The following is a 12,435-nucleotide window of genomic DNA, read 5'->3' on the forward strand; positions in this document are numbered from 1 at the left end:
AATTTCTGCAGAGAAAACATCAGAAAAACAATGATGAAAAAACACTTGACTATGACACATGCACATTTATGTATAATACGCTCATAAAATATGGTGTTAAGGTTTAGATTAGGTTTATTTTTTCCATTTCATGTAACAATGTGCTGTCCAACCAACATTTTCGATCCTTAAAGAGTACATTCCTCGAGATCATAAAAAATACATTTCATGAAGTGTTTAATTTTGCCGTGTTTGAATGTAAGCAATCTGCCAAGTTGTAAATCCGAAGGTGAACGAATAACAAAGTTATTAGCTTATAAAAAAGGTAATCGAATCTGAATCACGCAAACAAGCCATGACCTGTCCGAATCTTTAACCACAATGTACCTACGTCACTAGAAAAATCCCCGCCTACTGACTGCGAAAACTTAACTCTCTCCTCCCCAAACACTGTACTAGCTCGTTCGTGACGTGTGCATCATGTCTAAGAGAAGCTGTGTTCTATGTAGTGAAACTAAGTCAGTCTTATTTTCACTACCAAAGGAAGAACTTCTGAGGAAAAAATGGTTACTATTTATTAAAAGACACCAAAGGAGTATAAACCGAACGTTTTACTTTGCGCGCGTCATTTTACCGAAGATTGCTTCATCAATCTTGGCGCCTTTACTGCAGGATACATTAAACGTCTTTCCTTAAAAGATGTTGCAATACCAACTTTATTTGGACCTGTAAGCTCCACCGAATCACAACCTGTAAGTGTGACTCTTTATTTTTGTCTTTACTTAAAATTAAATTTGTGTGACGTTATCTCATGTCTGTGTTTAGCTAACGTTACCGTTATTTTTGGGGTTGTTACTGTTTGTTTACCTAACGTTAGCTATAAACTCGTTGCGCTAATGTAAGTGTTCAACCATATTAACTCGCAAAGTCTTTATTTCAAGAACTGCGTGGTGTACTATAGTTATAATAACATCTGAAGATACGAACACCGTACACTGTATGCCGTGATAACTAACTGTTACAAGAGAAGTGTCTAAAACAGTCCTTTTTCTTACTGGCATCTGTATAAGGATTAAAGAATGATTCGTCAGACTCGGGCTCGAACTGGTAAGGTAAAATCGACGCCATCTCTCTCTATACACTGTTAATATCCAACCACCTGCAAACCGTAATACAGCAGTAATGATAGGCGGTCCATTTGCGACACATGCTGAACGCGTTTGACCAATCACAGCAGACTAGAGCATTTGACCAATCACAGCAGACTAGACCATCTGACCAATCACAGCAGACTAGACCATTTGACCAATCACAGCAGACTAGACCATCTGACCAATCACAGCAGACTACACTATCTGACCAATCAGATCAGACTACGCTGGCGGAAAGGCGGAGATTACACAGATGAATCGCGGAACGAATCATTTGAGAGTCAGTCAAGAAGTAAGGTAATAAAAACTGCTTATTATTACGAAATAATAGTATTTTTACATCATGTATGTACATAAACTTGTTGTCGGACACTCCATAAACCAAAATAAGCCCTTAAAATATTGAGGAATGTACTCTTTAAGCTTGTATCATGCTGTAGGTGAAAGTAACTTGAAGTCTAACGTTGAAACTTTGAATCACATTCAGATGATTTCATTTTGTGATGTGTCACGATGAAAGACCTCAAAGCTGCTGTCTGCATACTGATGTGTGAGACAGAAGTTTTTAATACTGTTGTGATGTTATCTGCAGGAAATGAGGCTGTCAGACAGATACATGACAGGTGAATTCAGATGATTGACAGCACAATGAGTATCTACGGGGAATGACTGTCTAAAGTTGCCTGTTAATACATGCACAGCCCATTTAGGATACATTACATCTGTCAAACAGAAAACTGTAAACTGTAATTCAGTGCAAGAAGAATCCATTTACCAAAAAGATTGCTTTATGCATGTTAAACATTGAAAAAGTCAGATTTGTCTAATGAAATATTGAATTATTATTCTAAGGAGATAATTCATAATCAGAATGGTTTTAATTGTTTTTATTATTTTTAACGTTTATAATTCATGAATAAACGTTGAAATATTGCCATCTAGTGTTACAAGTATAACATTACAACGCACATTTGGTCTCGAGTGTAGTACTGCATTGGAATGTTTCAGTAATTTTACTAAAACTATCTGTTTTATTTTTTTATTTAACATTTTTTATGTTTATGTCAAGTTGTAATGACTTTTAAAGCCATTTTGGTTTTACTTATACATTTAAGGGTGCATTTATTTTTCTATTTGTTTTTGTTCATTATTTTTTACGGCTCATGATTATTGGTTTAATCATTGTAGTTTTTTAATCATAAATGAACATCCGAAATATTTAATTTACTACACATGAAAATTAACACTTTCCTCAGGGAACACATCACCATACAGATAAAAAGTAGCTTATACATTGAATGCAAAGTTGCTTTAAAAGTGCCTAGTGCAAACATTTGTATGCATTAATATCTAAAAAACATCTTAAAATGTAAAATATTGGCAATCCTCCATGTAGGATTTGAAATTATATTCTACACATAACACCAATCATAAATTATATGGCAAACAAATTGATGCAGGGGAGGGCAGCTCAAAGATATTTGGATTTTTCTTTCAATCATTAATTTCTTACAGAAGAAATATAGTGTTAGTAAATTAGTAAAAAAGTTTCAATTAGAAAATGTATTTATAAACAATTAGGGGTGGTTTCCCAGAAAGGGATTAGATTAAAACAGGACTAGGATTTAGTTTGATTGGGACATTTAAGTCATTTTTTACAAACTTGCCCTAATAAAGAACATTACTTGTGTGCATTTTGAGACAAAACAACAGCACTGGTGTATTTTAAGACATGTCAGTGCACGTCGTTTTCGGTTTGGACAGCTCTAACATTTATTTTAGTCTAATGAAAACGTCAAATGAAAACGCACCAGTGTGGACAGGGTCTAGGACTAATCCCTGTCCGGGAAACCGCCCCTATAGTGTATTTATATTGTAATTTCAGGGAACTAGGAAAGTGGGTGTTGGTGTGTTGGCAGAGGTTAGGATAAGTATGTGTTAACAGTTGACATTTGGTTTGTTATTTATACATTATGTTACCTATTCCAACACCAAACATCAGGGCAACATGTGACTGAGTGATTGATGTCTGTTGGCATTGTGCTGCTGTGATTGATTAAATCTGTTAAACTCTTGAATAAAGAATCTATTTGAGAACTGTGTTGATAAAAGCAATTATGCTGCTGGGCCAAGTTTTCTGCCAACAAGAAAATGTAAATCAGTCTTTTTGTGGCAATAAGATTGATTTTCTCAAGTGATCAGTTCACTCTGAACAGGTTTATAAAAATAGGCCAAAAAGGACCATTTACAGATGTGTGTTTCATTAACAATTAAATTTAAAAAAGTACTGTGTCCAAAAGCCCTGGATGAATTCCATGATCTGTGCCACAATTGTATTGAGTGAGCTGTTCGTTGCTATTCAGTCTCACCACTAGATGCCGGCGAATCACCGGACCATTAATTCTCTGAACAACACATTTCTTTCGCTCCAGCTATGAAAACGCACTCAACCTTTTTCATTTGTTGTAGAAACAATTGGACATTAATTTTTGGTTGCAGTTTGAAGCTTTTATCAGATCCTTTGAAGAAACCACAAGACAAAGTCATAAATTAGAAACAACAACTTACATAATATAGGCTACACAACAGACATCAAAACAGATGTAACAGAACTGATAAACAGGCAAAAGTAGGAGCTATGAGGATTGATTTATGGCAAGGAAAAGACTTAAAACACAACTTTGATCTACACTTTCCGTTTTCCTGCTGCATTGACAACAGACAAATTCAGATATCTAAAGAGATTTCCAATTTTAACCAGCAACAGTAATACAGATATGTATGGTTTAAAACTAACACCATATAACATTTTCCCAAAACACACGCAAGCATTGATCAGGCGTCCTCCATTCTTACTGACAACAAAGCAATTGAACACAACAAGCTCGGAATCACGACTTCAGGGGCCGGTTGCATAAACTGCTTAGACTAGCCTTACAAGTTATCTCATTTTTTCTTCAAGACTGGTCATAACTTCTTCAAATCAGTTACATAAAAAGTAAAAAAAAGTGTTAAGGCTTAATAGAAGTTAAACGGGTGAGTTATACAAAAATTCACCCTCCTCACAGTTTTCATGAAGGGTAAAATTAGCTTTCTAGACCAAAATAATTTTTTGTACCAGGCTGTAAACATTTTTCTGCTGTAAATTGCCCATTTTAACATGGGGATCAATGAGATTCTGCTCTCTTTTGGAGCCAGTCTCTAGCGGCAAGTCGATAAATTGCAATTAAAGTCACTTCCGTGTTGGCTTTCACGAGAGAGACCGGAAGGTTGCGACTCGGTCTTAACTTGGCGGCTATGTTTATGCAACTGGACCCAGAAGTGCGAATTATCACATTTCAGAGAGCATGTGAAGGCAGAATAAGTACTTACTCACACAGGGTAGAAAATAGATGAGGTTTGCACCCTGTTACCAGAATTAAAATTCAGGCATTTTAATTTAAACAAATGTTAAATTAAATAGAAGAAATACTTGAGTCAAACAGGTAATACAGTACACATAACGTGACTAGATAACAATACATTATTTGTTTGATCACTTTTTCTTAACCGGCTGATGGGGTACAATATTTTAAGTTGGTCATATTTTATGTAATGCACTCTCAGAAAAATGGTACATAATGTCTCACTGGGGCTGTACCCTTTAAAAATACACTTTTGCACTTGGCACGTACAAATTAATACCTCAAAGGTACATACTGAGAAACAAATTATTTGTACCATGGCCTGCATCACAGTTGGCATTCACTATAAAAAACAACTTCAAAATGTATTGAAGCTGTTTAAATTAAGTTTTTAAAATAAATCAAATTAGCTTTATGAGTCAATTAAACTTCAATTATATTGACTTAATTGACTTAAAAAATCTAGTTCAATCGGCTCATAAAACTAATTTTATTTAACTTAAAAATTGAAGGCAGCTGAAATGTGTGATTTTTTTACAGTGTTGTTGTATGATTTTAATAGCTGGAGACAGGTTGTGTAAGAAGGCCAAGACCCCTGAATTGGCACAGGCCTAAATCAGTTTTAGTGGGAGCATGAGGTTTCATGTTAGGAAATGTTTATTGTTGGATGATAGTTTATCTGGCTTAACTAATCGCTTTTCAAAGGCATTTATTTAATTGAACACCGCAGTGTACCCGGTTTGTGGAAAACGTGCCTGATAATACATGTACTCTGTATCACTGATCAATAACATGTGATCTGTACATAAACCATACTTAAAAATACCTCTGAAATAGTGTACATCACCTCATCATTTTTGTACAAGATCTTCACATTAAACAATAATTTGGTAGAATCTTTCCCTATGCAATAGGAAATTAATCGGACACAATAAACTGACAAAAACAAGTTTAACATTTTCCAGCTCAATAATCTCATATCTCTAAAGTGCTGTATAGTGTATTACTGTTCATATAAGCTGAAGGATCTGTTAAAATCGCAACATCAACATACTGAAATTAAGGAAGAGAACTATTGAGAGCCGGTGCCAAGGAACTGCAAAGAAAATAAGCCATTCAAATCAGTTTTTCCATATTGAGCAAGAAAAACACCTGCAAGTGTGAAAGAAAACTGAAAGGAAAGATAAATTATGGAAATGAGAGTGAGGAATGGACATTAGGCTAGACCAACACATTCTCACTCCCGACTCGTCACATACTGACGTTCGGTCAGTGCTCCTCGGTGTCACTTTTTACCCCTTTGGAGTCATTTTCGACATGCAGGGCACGCAAATTTTACCATCGTTATGAAATTGTGTATTGGATAACATTTGCAATGATGATGTTTTGGGGTTTGATTTAAGTTTAAAGGTGCAGTGAACTAGGACCACAATTTTAACCCGAGCTTTTGTTATATAAGAGGGAATCGTATTCCAGCGAACATCCTGTAAAACGCCCTTGTTACTGAAATAACAACTGTTATTGACACGAGGCTCAGCGAACGGCAGGTCCTGGAACCTATCTAGGTTGAACACCGCCTCCACATAAGAATATCAACGCTTACTTCTCTAGCCCCGCCCACTGGTTTGCGCATGACAGAACTGAACACAAGCTGCACGGAACCAGATAGAGCGAGTGTAAGCATCGTGCCGTTAAAGATGTGCAGTGCCTGGTTGTGGAAGAACACAGTCGCTGCATAACCTTCCTTCAGATTCCGACAGTAGTAATGCGTGGTTGAAGTTCATTTTTAAAGGCGTTCCAGCTCACGTGGGGAAAACTTTGAGCGTTTTTTCGCTTGCCATCACATCCGGGAAATAAGTCTGTAAATTTGATTAAAATCAAGTTACGTAGCGTTACGTGTCTAACCAAATTCACAGAAGGCTCCAACTAAGTCAACTACGCAAGCTGCTATCCAATCATAGCAGTGGGCGTTTACTTGCAAGTCTTCTTTGCGGCCCGCCCTTAAAAACCGAGCGTTTCTCCAGCCGGCCTCAAAACCAGGGTAGAAAATAGCCTATTACTTATTGATTTTGATGTTTTCGAATGTAAAAGCCAGGCGAACGTCATAAGGAGACATTAGACAATAGTATAAAACAATAAAAACGGCCAGTAGACTGCACCTTTAACAGACAGGAAAATTGTGTTTATGAGTAATGTGTATGAGGAACAGATGCGGAAGCGATCACCGTCCGCCGTGATTGGGAATCTCAGATCCGGTGAGTCGAACAACAGACGTTCAAAATTGCTGCCAAAAGAAGAGTTACGTCAGCTTCGATGCCTTTGGCTCACCCGTGTCTCGTGACCAATCGCGTCATTTCGTTGGCTTTGTACGTGAAACGGTATTGGCTCCCGCGATCGACCGCATCTAGCTAATGTTCCGGTTTATTTTTTTAATGAACACGGCATCTTCATATGAAGTTATCGTACGGCTTCAGTGCAAAAAGTGTTCACAAGTTGTTTGTAATACTTTAACACTGTCTTATTTGGTCAATTTGTGCAAGAAATACCCGTGACTGTACTTTTATTTGTGTGTTGTGTTTTATATGGTTGAGAAGTGATTAGGTTTAGGGTGGGATTGGGTGCTCCAAAATATTGAAACCACAAATAATTATGAAATGCTTAGAATTCCACGCATCTCGGTCTGGAGCATTAGCGAACAGCAAGGCAGTTCCCTGCTCGTCTAAAAACGATGACAAAGGGGTATCCTGTGTGTTAAAAAGTGATGCCAAGGTGCGCTGACCGAGCATCAATATGTGACAAGTCGGTAGTGAGAACGGGTTGGGCTAGACCACATACTCTACACACACACACAAAATCACAATCATTGAATTGATTGAAGAAATATCGTTGTGAATATCTGTCGCTTCTATAAAGTTCATCTGGCTGATTGTGGTACATAAAAGTATTTTCCAAACATACACAAGGCCTTGTTCCAAACCTAGTGAGTTACCTTGTCCACTGCCATTTAAGGTAGCATCCTAATTATAACAGACTTAATAAAAGTGACTTTAGAATGTTCATATTGTATCAAAGCTCTTGGGGGTCCCCTAACCAGCCCTCAAAAAAACAAAAAAAACACGGCGCTGCCAGTACAAGAATCAATCACATGATAGTTTGGATCACAGTAATTTGACCACATTACTTAATAATTCTTTAAATCTTTAACTCATGTGGATCTCTCTTAAAGTAACACATTTTTCAAAATTTATGATAACATTTTTCTTACTAATTGAGATTTTCCTTTCCTTTTATTTTCCTTTTTTTATTTATTTCCTTGTTCTTTGATTGTTGTTTTTTATATTATTTTAATGCAGCGCTGTTCCCTTTTTTTGGAATATTAATAAAAAAAATCCATGGAGCGAGTGAGGGAGAGGACGCGTCAAAGTCAGTAGTGACGGTCTGTACAGTGCTGCCAAACAGCCAGTCATGGTATGCAGAAGTGTATGAGCATTTTAAACGTGATTTATCTATAGATAAAGTTCATGAAAATAATCCATATGAACCTATGCAGAACAAGAAAAACTAATGTCATTCCTTTGGGCTAAAGCAGAAGGGTAGCCTTCTCGTCAAAGTCGGAGCTCATGTTTGCAGAAGGTAGCGCAAAATAATCTAAAAGGTTTTCTGAGGGAAGAAAAATATTCTTGGAGAAACGCAAAAGTTTTGAAAAGGAACGCAAAGTTCTCGGGGAGAGCAAAGGATTTAAAATATTTCGTTTTTTCCCTTTAGTGGCTCAGTACCGCTTCGCATCCGTTTTGACAATGTAAGATAACATCATACATATAAAGAAAGACTTGCATATCAAAACTATAGTAACTGTTGAGTTTTAAGATAAACGCTTTCAACATGAGAGGATCCGCACGCGGCCAGTGTCTCGGTGTGACGGTGCTTGAACATGCATGGATTTTTCAGATAAAAATGTCATTTTAATTCGCGTCTTATGAAATTTGGAGAAATAATGGACAGTGTGATAATTTGACAAAACAATATTTGGGGTTTTTAGTAAACTAGTTTTAATGACAAACCAGGGGACCATCAAGTTCATTATTTTAGACCTTATGAGGGGTCCGGGAATGCCCCAGCCCCCCCCCCTCAATTCGAACCCTGGAATGTTCTAGATGAGTGGTTTTCATCAGGAGGGCCGTGGCCCACTAGGGGGTTCCAGCTGACTTCCAAGGGGGGCACTAATATTAAAAAATAGACCAAAAAATCTATTTAAAAACAAGAGCTTTCTTATTATTTGGCCATTTTTATAATTAATAAAGTTTTCCAGTTAATGTCATGCTCTAAAATATTATACTGGGTAGAAATTTAGATGAAAAAGATTGAGAACCAATAGACTCACGTTATGTGCATCATACACATGTTTCATGAGAATTAAAAGAGGCGCCCACAACAGATTTCAAAAGAGTTTGCCAATAGTATGTTGCTAAGCTAACGATATGATCAAAAACATGCACGAAACTCACAAATATTAAGTTAAACAGTCCATTTTTAATGACACTGATTTTTTTCCTGGTTATTTTCTATTGGTGAAAAATACAATTAGCATTTCTCTTCATCTCGATTTGCAATTTGTCCGTTTATTTTTACGGAGCTCATCACAAGGCACAAAGGAATTGCCTTATCCATGAAAGATACATGCGATGTTGTTTTTTTAAACAGAGTTCACTGATGTCTACACAGGCAACTCACTTGGTTTGGGAACAGAGCCATATTTAAACTTACTAACACAGATCTCCACGGGACCTTGTGAATATCACACAATATCAAATCACTTCGATTGTCGCACATGTCGTGTGCCTATCGTAAAGACTGACGGACAACCAAACTGTAATGAAATGTTTAAACACAACATCACTTTCACTCGTTGAGACGTCACAGTACCATTCTTTACCCAGTCACGTAATCTCTGCGCTAACATTTTGGTGTAAATACCGCCGTCCTTTCTTGGAAGTGAATTACCAACGCTGAGACACATTTCTTCTCTTATTGGCTCATAATAAAGTAACTTGTAAAACTGCACTGGCCTCTTTTCATACGCCACCCACCCCCCATTTGGCATCTATGGTTCTACCCTACGATGTCCAGCCAGTGGATCTGTTTGTGTCAGAGCCCTCTGTCGTAACAGTTCTGCCACACGCTGTCATGCTAAAGTTCATCCCCGGTCGGAAGGGTCACAGGGCAGACACCTTGACGATGTTCGAACTAACGGTGGTGCTGATGGTGGCGGGAGGGTTGGGTGGTCCGTGTCCGACCCCATCGGAGGTCAGCGGGGGTGGTGAGGGCAGGCTGATGATGGCTGTGGTGATCTGTTGAGCTCTATTGTTCAGTTGACTCTTCTCATTTGGGTTCAAGTTGAGGCTGGAACGGCTGGCAAATCAAGAGATGAATGTCATCTTATTAAGAAAAACATCACCCAAAAATTCTGTCATTATTCTTTTATACTTACTTTTTGTATAACATAAATAGGGAAACTTAAGAAAACATGCATGATAATGATACTTTTAAATACTATGCATTTGGCAATCACTAACCCTTTTTGATGCCACTCTCCAAAATCTGCAGCACCCTCTAGTGTCCAAACATAAAAAATGACTAACTACATAATGTTTTGCTGACCTTGTGCCATGGCAGGGCTGCTCCACACACTGAATGTCAATAGCGCTTAGCTCCTGCAGGCCTTGCGAGTGCATGTGCGTGTGTGTGGTGGACATGCTGGAATTGGGCAGCGGGATACTCTTGTGGGAGCGTCGCGAGCAGCACGTGCTGGTGAAGCCCTCGTGACTGGAGAGAGATGGACTCTGGGAAGGGAAACTCTGTAGAGGGTTCTCTGTACAGTTCTGCTCATACATCTGCTCATCTACAAACTCGTGGGCCTTCAGATAGGAAGAGAGAGAGATTTTATTTATTTTTAACAAAGACTTTTAATACAATCTTTCAGTGCTTACACATCACATAACTACAACGTTCAGAAAATAATAATAAAAATTAGCTAAATAAAGTTTGTCATCAATAGCAGAACCCAGGGCCTCCCTTTGACACCATATATCTTCAAAAATAGACAATCAATTGATTTATAATACAGAAAATCAATTAATAACCTTGACATCACTAGGGCACCAAAAACTGAAACAACATTAAAATCGAAAATTTTGTCAATTTTATCTTTTCTGCTCATATAAATTGACAATTTTGCTTTTCCTGGTATACTATTTAATCATTGACATTCCCTCTGTCGTGTCCGTGTATAATTAAAACCAAAAATAAATGTTGCATCATTAAAACAACTAATCCAACTAATCAAATTACTTAAAACAAGAAACAGATCTTTAAGTCTTTCACAATGTACAAAAGTGTGAAAAATGGACTCTCCCTGTTCTTCGTGGACGTTGCTCGGTGGCTTTGGTCGGGGTCATTGAGTGCAGCTATGACACGTCAGAGGAGATCTGGCCCTCCCGGCTGAGCCTGGTTTCTCCCGAGGTTTTTTTTCTCCATTATTCAGCATTGGAGTTTGGGTTCCTCGCCACAGCAGAGCAGTGCAGTGTTGGCTTGCTCACAGGGAGACTGCATTTATTTATTCATTTCTTTATTAGATATTATTTATTATAATGATCTTGCTTGGTCTATAAACACCATGCACTGTGCTGTGTTTTACCTTTCTGTGTTTTTCTTATTTGCTCCTGTAAAGCTGCTTTGGAACAATGCACATTGTGAAAAGCGCTATATAAATAAAATTGAATTGAATTGAAGAGAACCCCACTCGAAAAATAGAGCTGTTTTAAAAAAAACTTAAATGGTGCTTATAAGGGCGGAGTCCGGCATGCAAATTTCATTCGCCAATTTTCATTGGCCTTTTCTAAGTAGTCGGAAGCGATTGGTTCTCAGGGACGAACCCCATCTGTCAGTTCGACACAACGTCTCGTTCCCTCCATCAGGGAACCGAGGTTACAACTGTAACCGAGACGTTCTTTAGCCAACACAATAGCATTATTTTCATCACTGTGCATTTCTTGAACAAAGAAACCATACATTTTATTTTGTTTCATTACTTCATATAACTTCATACTTCATATAACTTCATACAAATTTCATACTTTCAACAAGTTGTCTGAGATCTGGAAAATATTTACTGATTTGTACACCTCTTACAATCTTTTGTTGTGCCGAGAAGTGCACCCCCCCCACAATGGTTAGGGTGAGGATTAGGTGTTAGGGGAGGGGTTAGAATTAGCCAATCGGACAGCGTTATTGAAGGGGGCGCATAATCTGGCAGGGGTGCATTTCTCGGCACAACACTGGCACACACAACCTTTACTCCGAGACATCACCTGCGTGAATCTAATCCACTTGGACTCTGGGCCACCATGATTCTCAGTAACTTGCTGGTTCTGGCGGCAAATTCTATAACTAATATTGCCTAGTTATAAGCACTACACAACCAGGATTAATAGCAAGAGAAGAAAAGAAAAAGAAAACAGTTTTTTGCCTCAGCAGGCACAAAAACATCCACACACTCACCAGCCGCGCACACTTCACTCACTCAACAAATGCCCACGCATGCGCACGAGAGAGAGAGGATGATTTCCACACTTAGAGAGTTACATTTGAAATTCATGAGCTGCACATTAAGTGTAAAGTGTGTCATTTCTCAGACACCAGCAGCACCAATGGAAATTAAATCTGTGTGTTTGAGTTTCTTGAAATTTTGGGCCTAATCTGTTTGTCTGAAACAATGTTTAGGTTTATTTTGAAAATTGTCATTATCTGGGCAAAACACGTTTCTCCACTGACAGCTATTTAAAAGTAGCTGTTTGTTTCAATGAGTACTATGTCATTCATCTCATAAAGCGAGGTCACAGAAA

The 12,435-nt window shown here is 37.9% G+C and overlaps 1 protein-coding gene across 3 annotated transcripts in view; it reads right to left on the reverse strand.

Annotated features, from left to right (window-relative positions):
- Nucleotides 1–3,388: 3,388 nt before the first annotated feature.
- Nucleotides 3,389–12,435, reverse strand: part of LOC130571088 (potassium voltage-gated channel subfamily D member 3-like) — a 123,157-nt gene continuing 114,110 nt past the window's right edge. For 2 of the 3 annotated variants that reach the window (XM_057361802.1, XM_057361805.1), the window contains 2 exons: nt 10,193–10,449; nt 3,600–9,943 (listed from right to left, as the gene is read on the reverse strand). In XM_057361802.1, coding sequence (XP_057217785.1) covers nt 9,748–9,943; nt 10,193–10,449 — 453 coding nt within the window. In that variant the 3' untranslated portion in view covers nt 3,600–9,747. Of the gene's footprint in view, nt 9,944–10,192; nt 10,450–12,435 lie in introns of all 3 variants that reach the window. The other variant, XM_057361806.1, reaches the window with a different exon arrangement.

The sequence above is a fragment of the Triplophysa rosa genome, linkage group LG20 (assembly GCF_024868665.1).
Source record: "Triplophysa rosa linkage group LG20, Trosa_1v2, whole genome shotgun sequence".
Lineage (NCBI taxonomy): Eukaryota > Metazoa > Chordata > Actinopteri > Cypriniformes > Nemacheilidae > Triplophysa > Triplophysa rosa.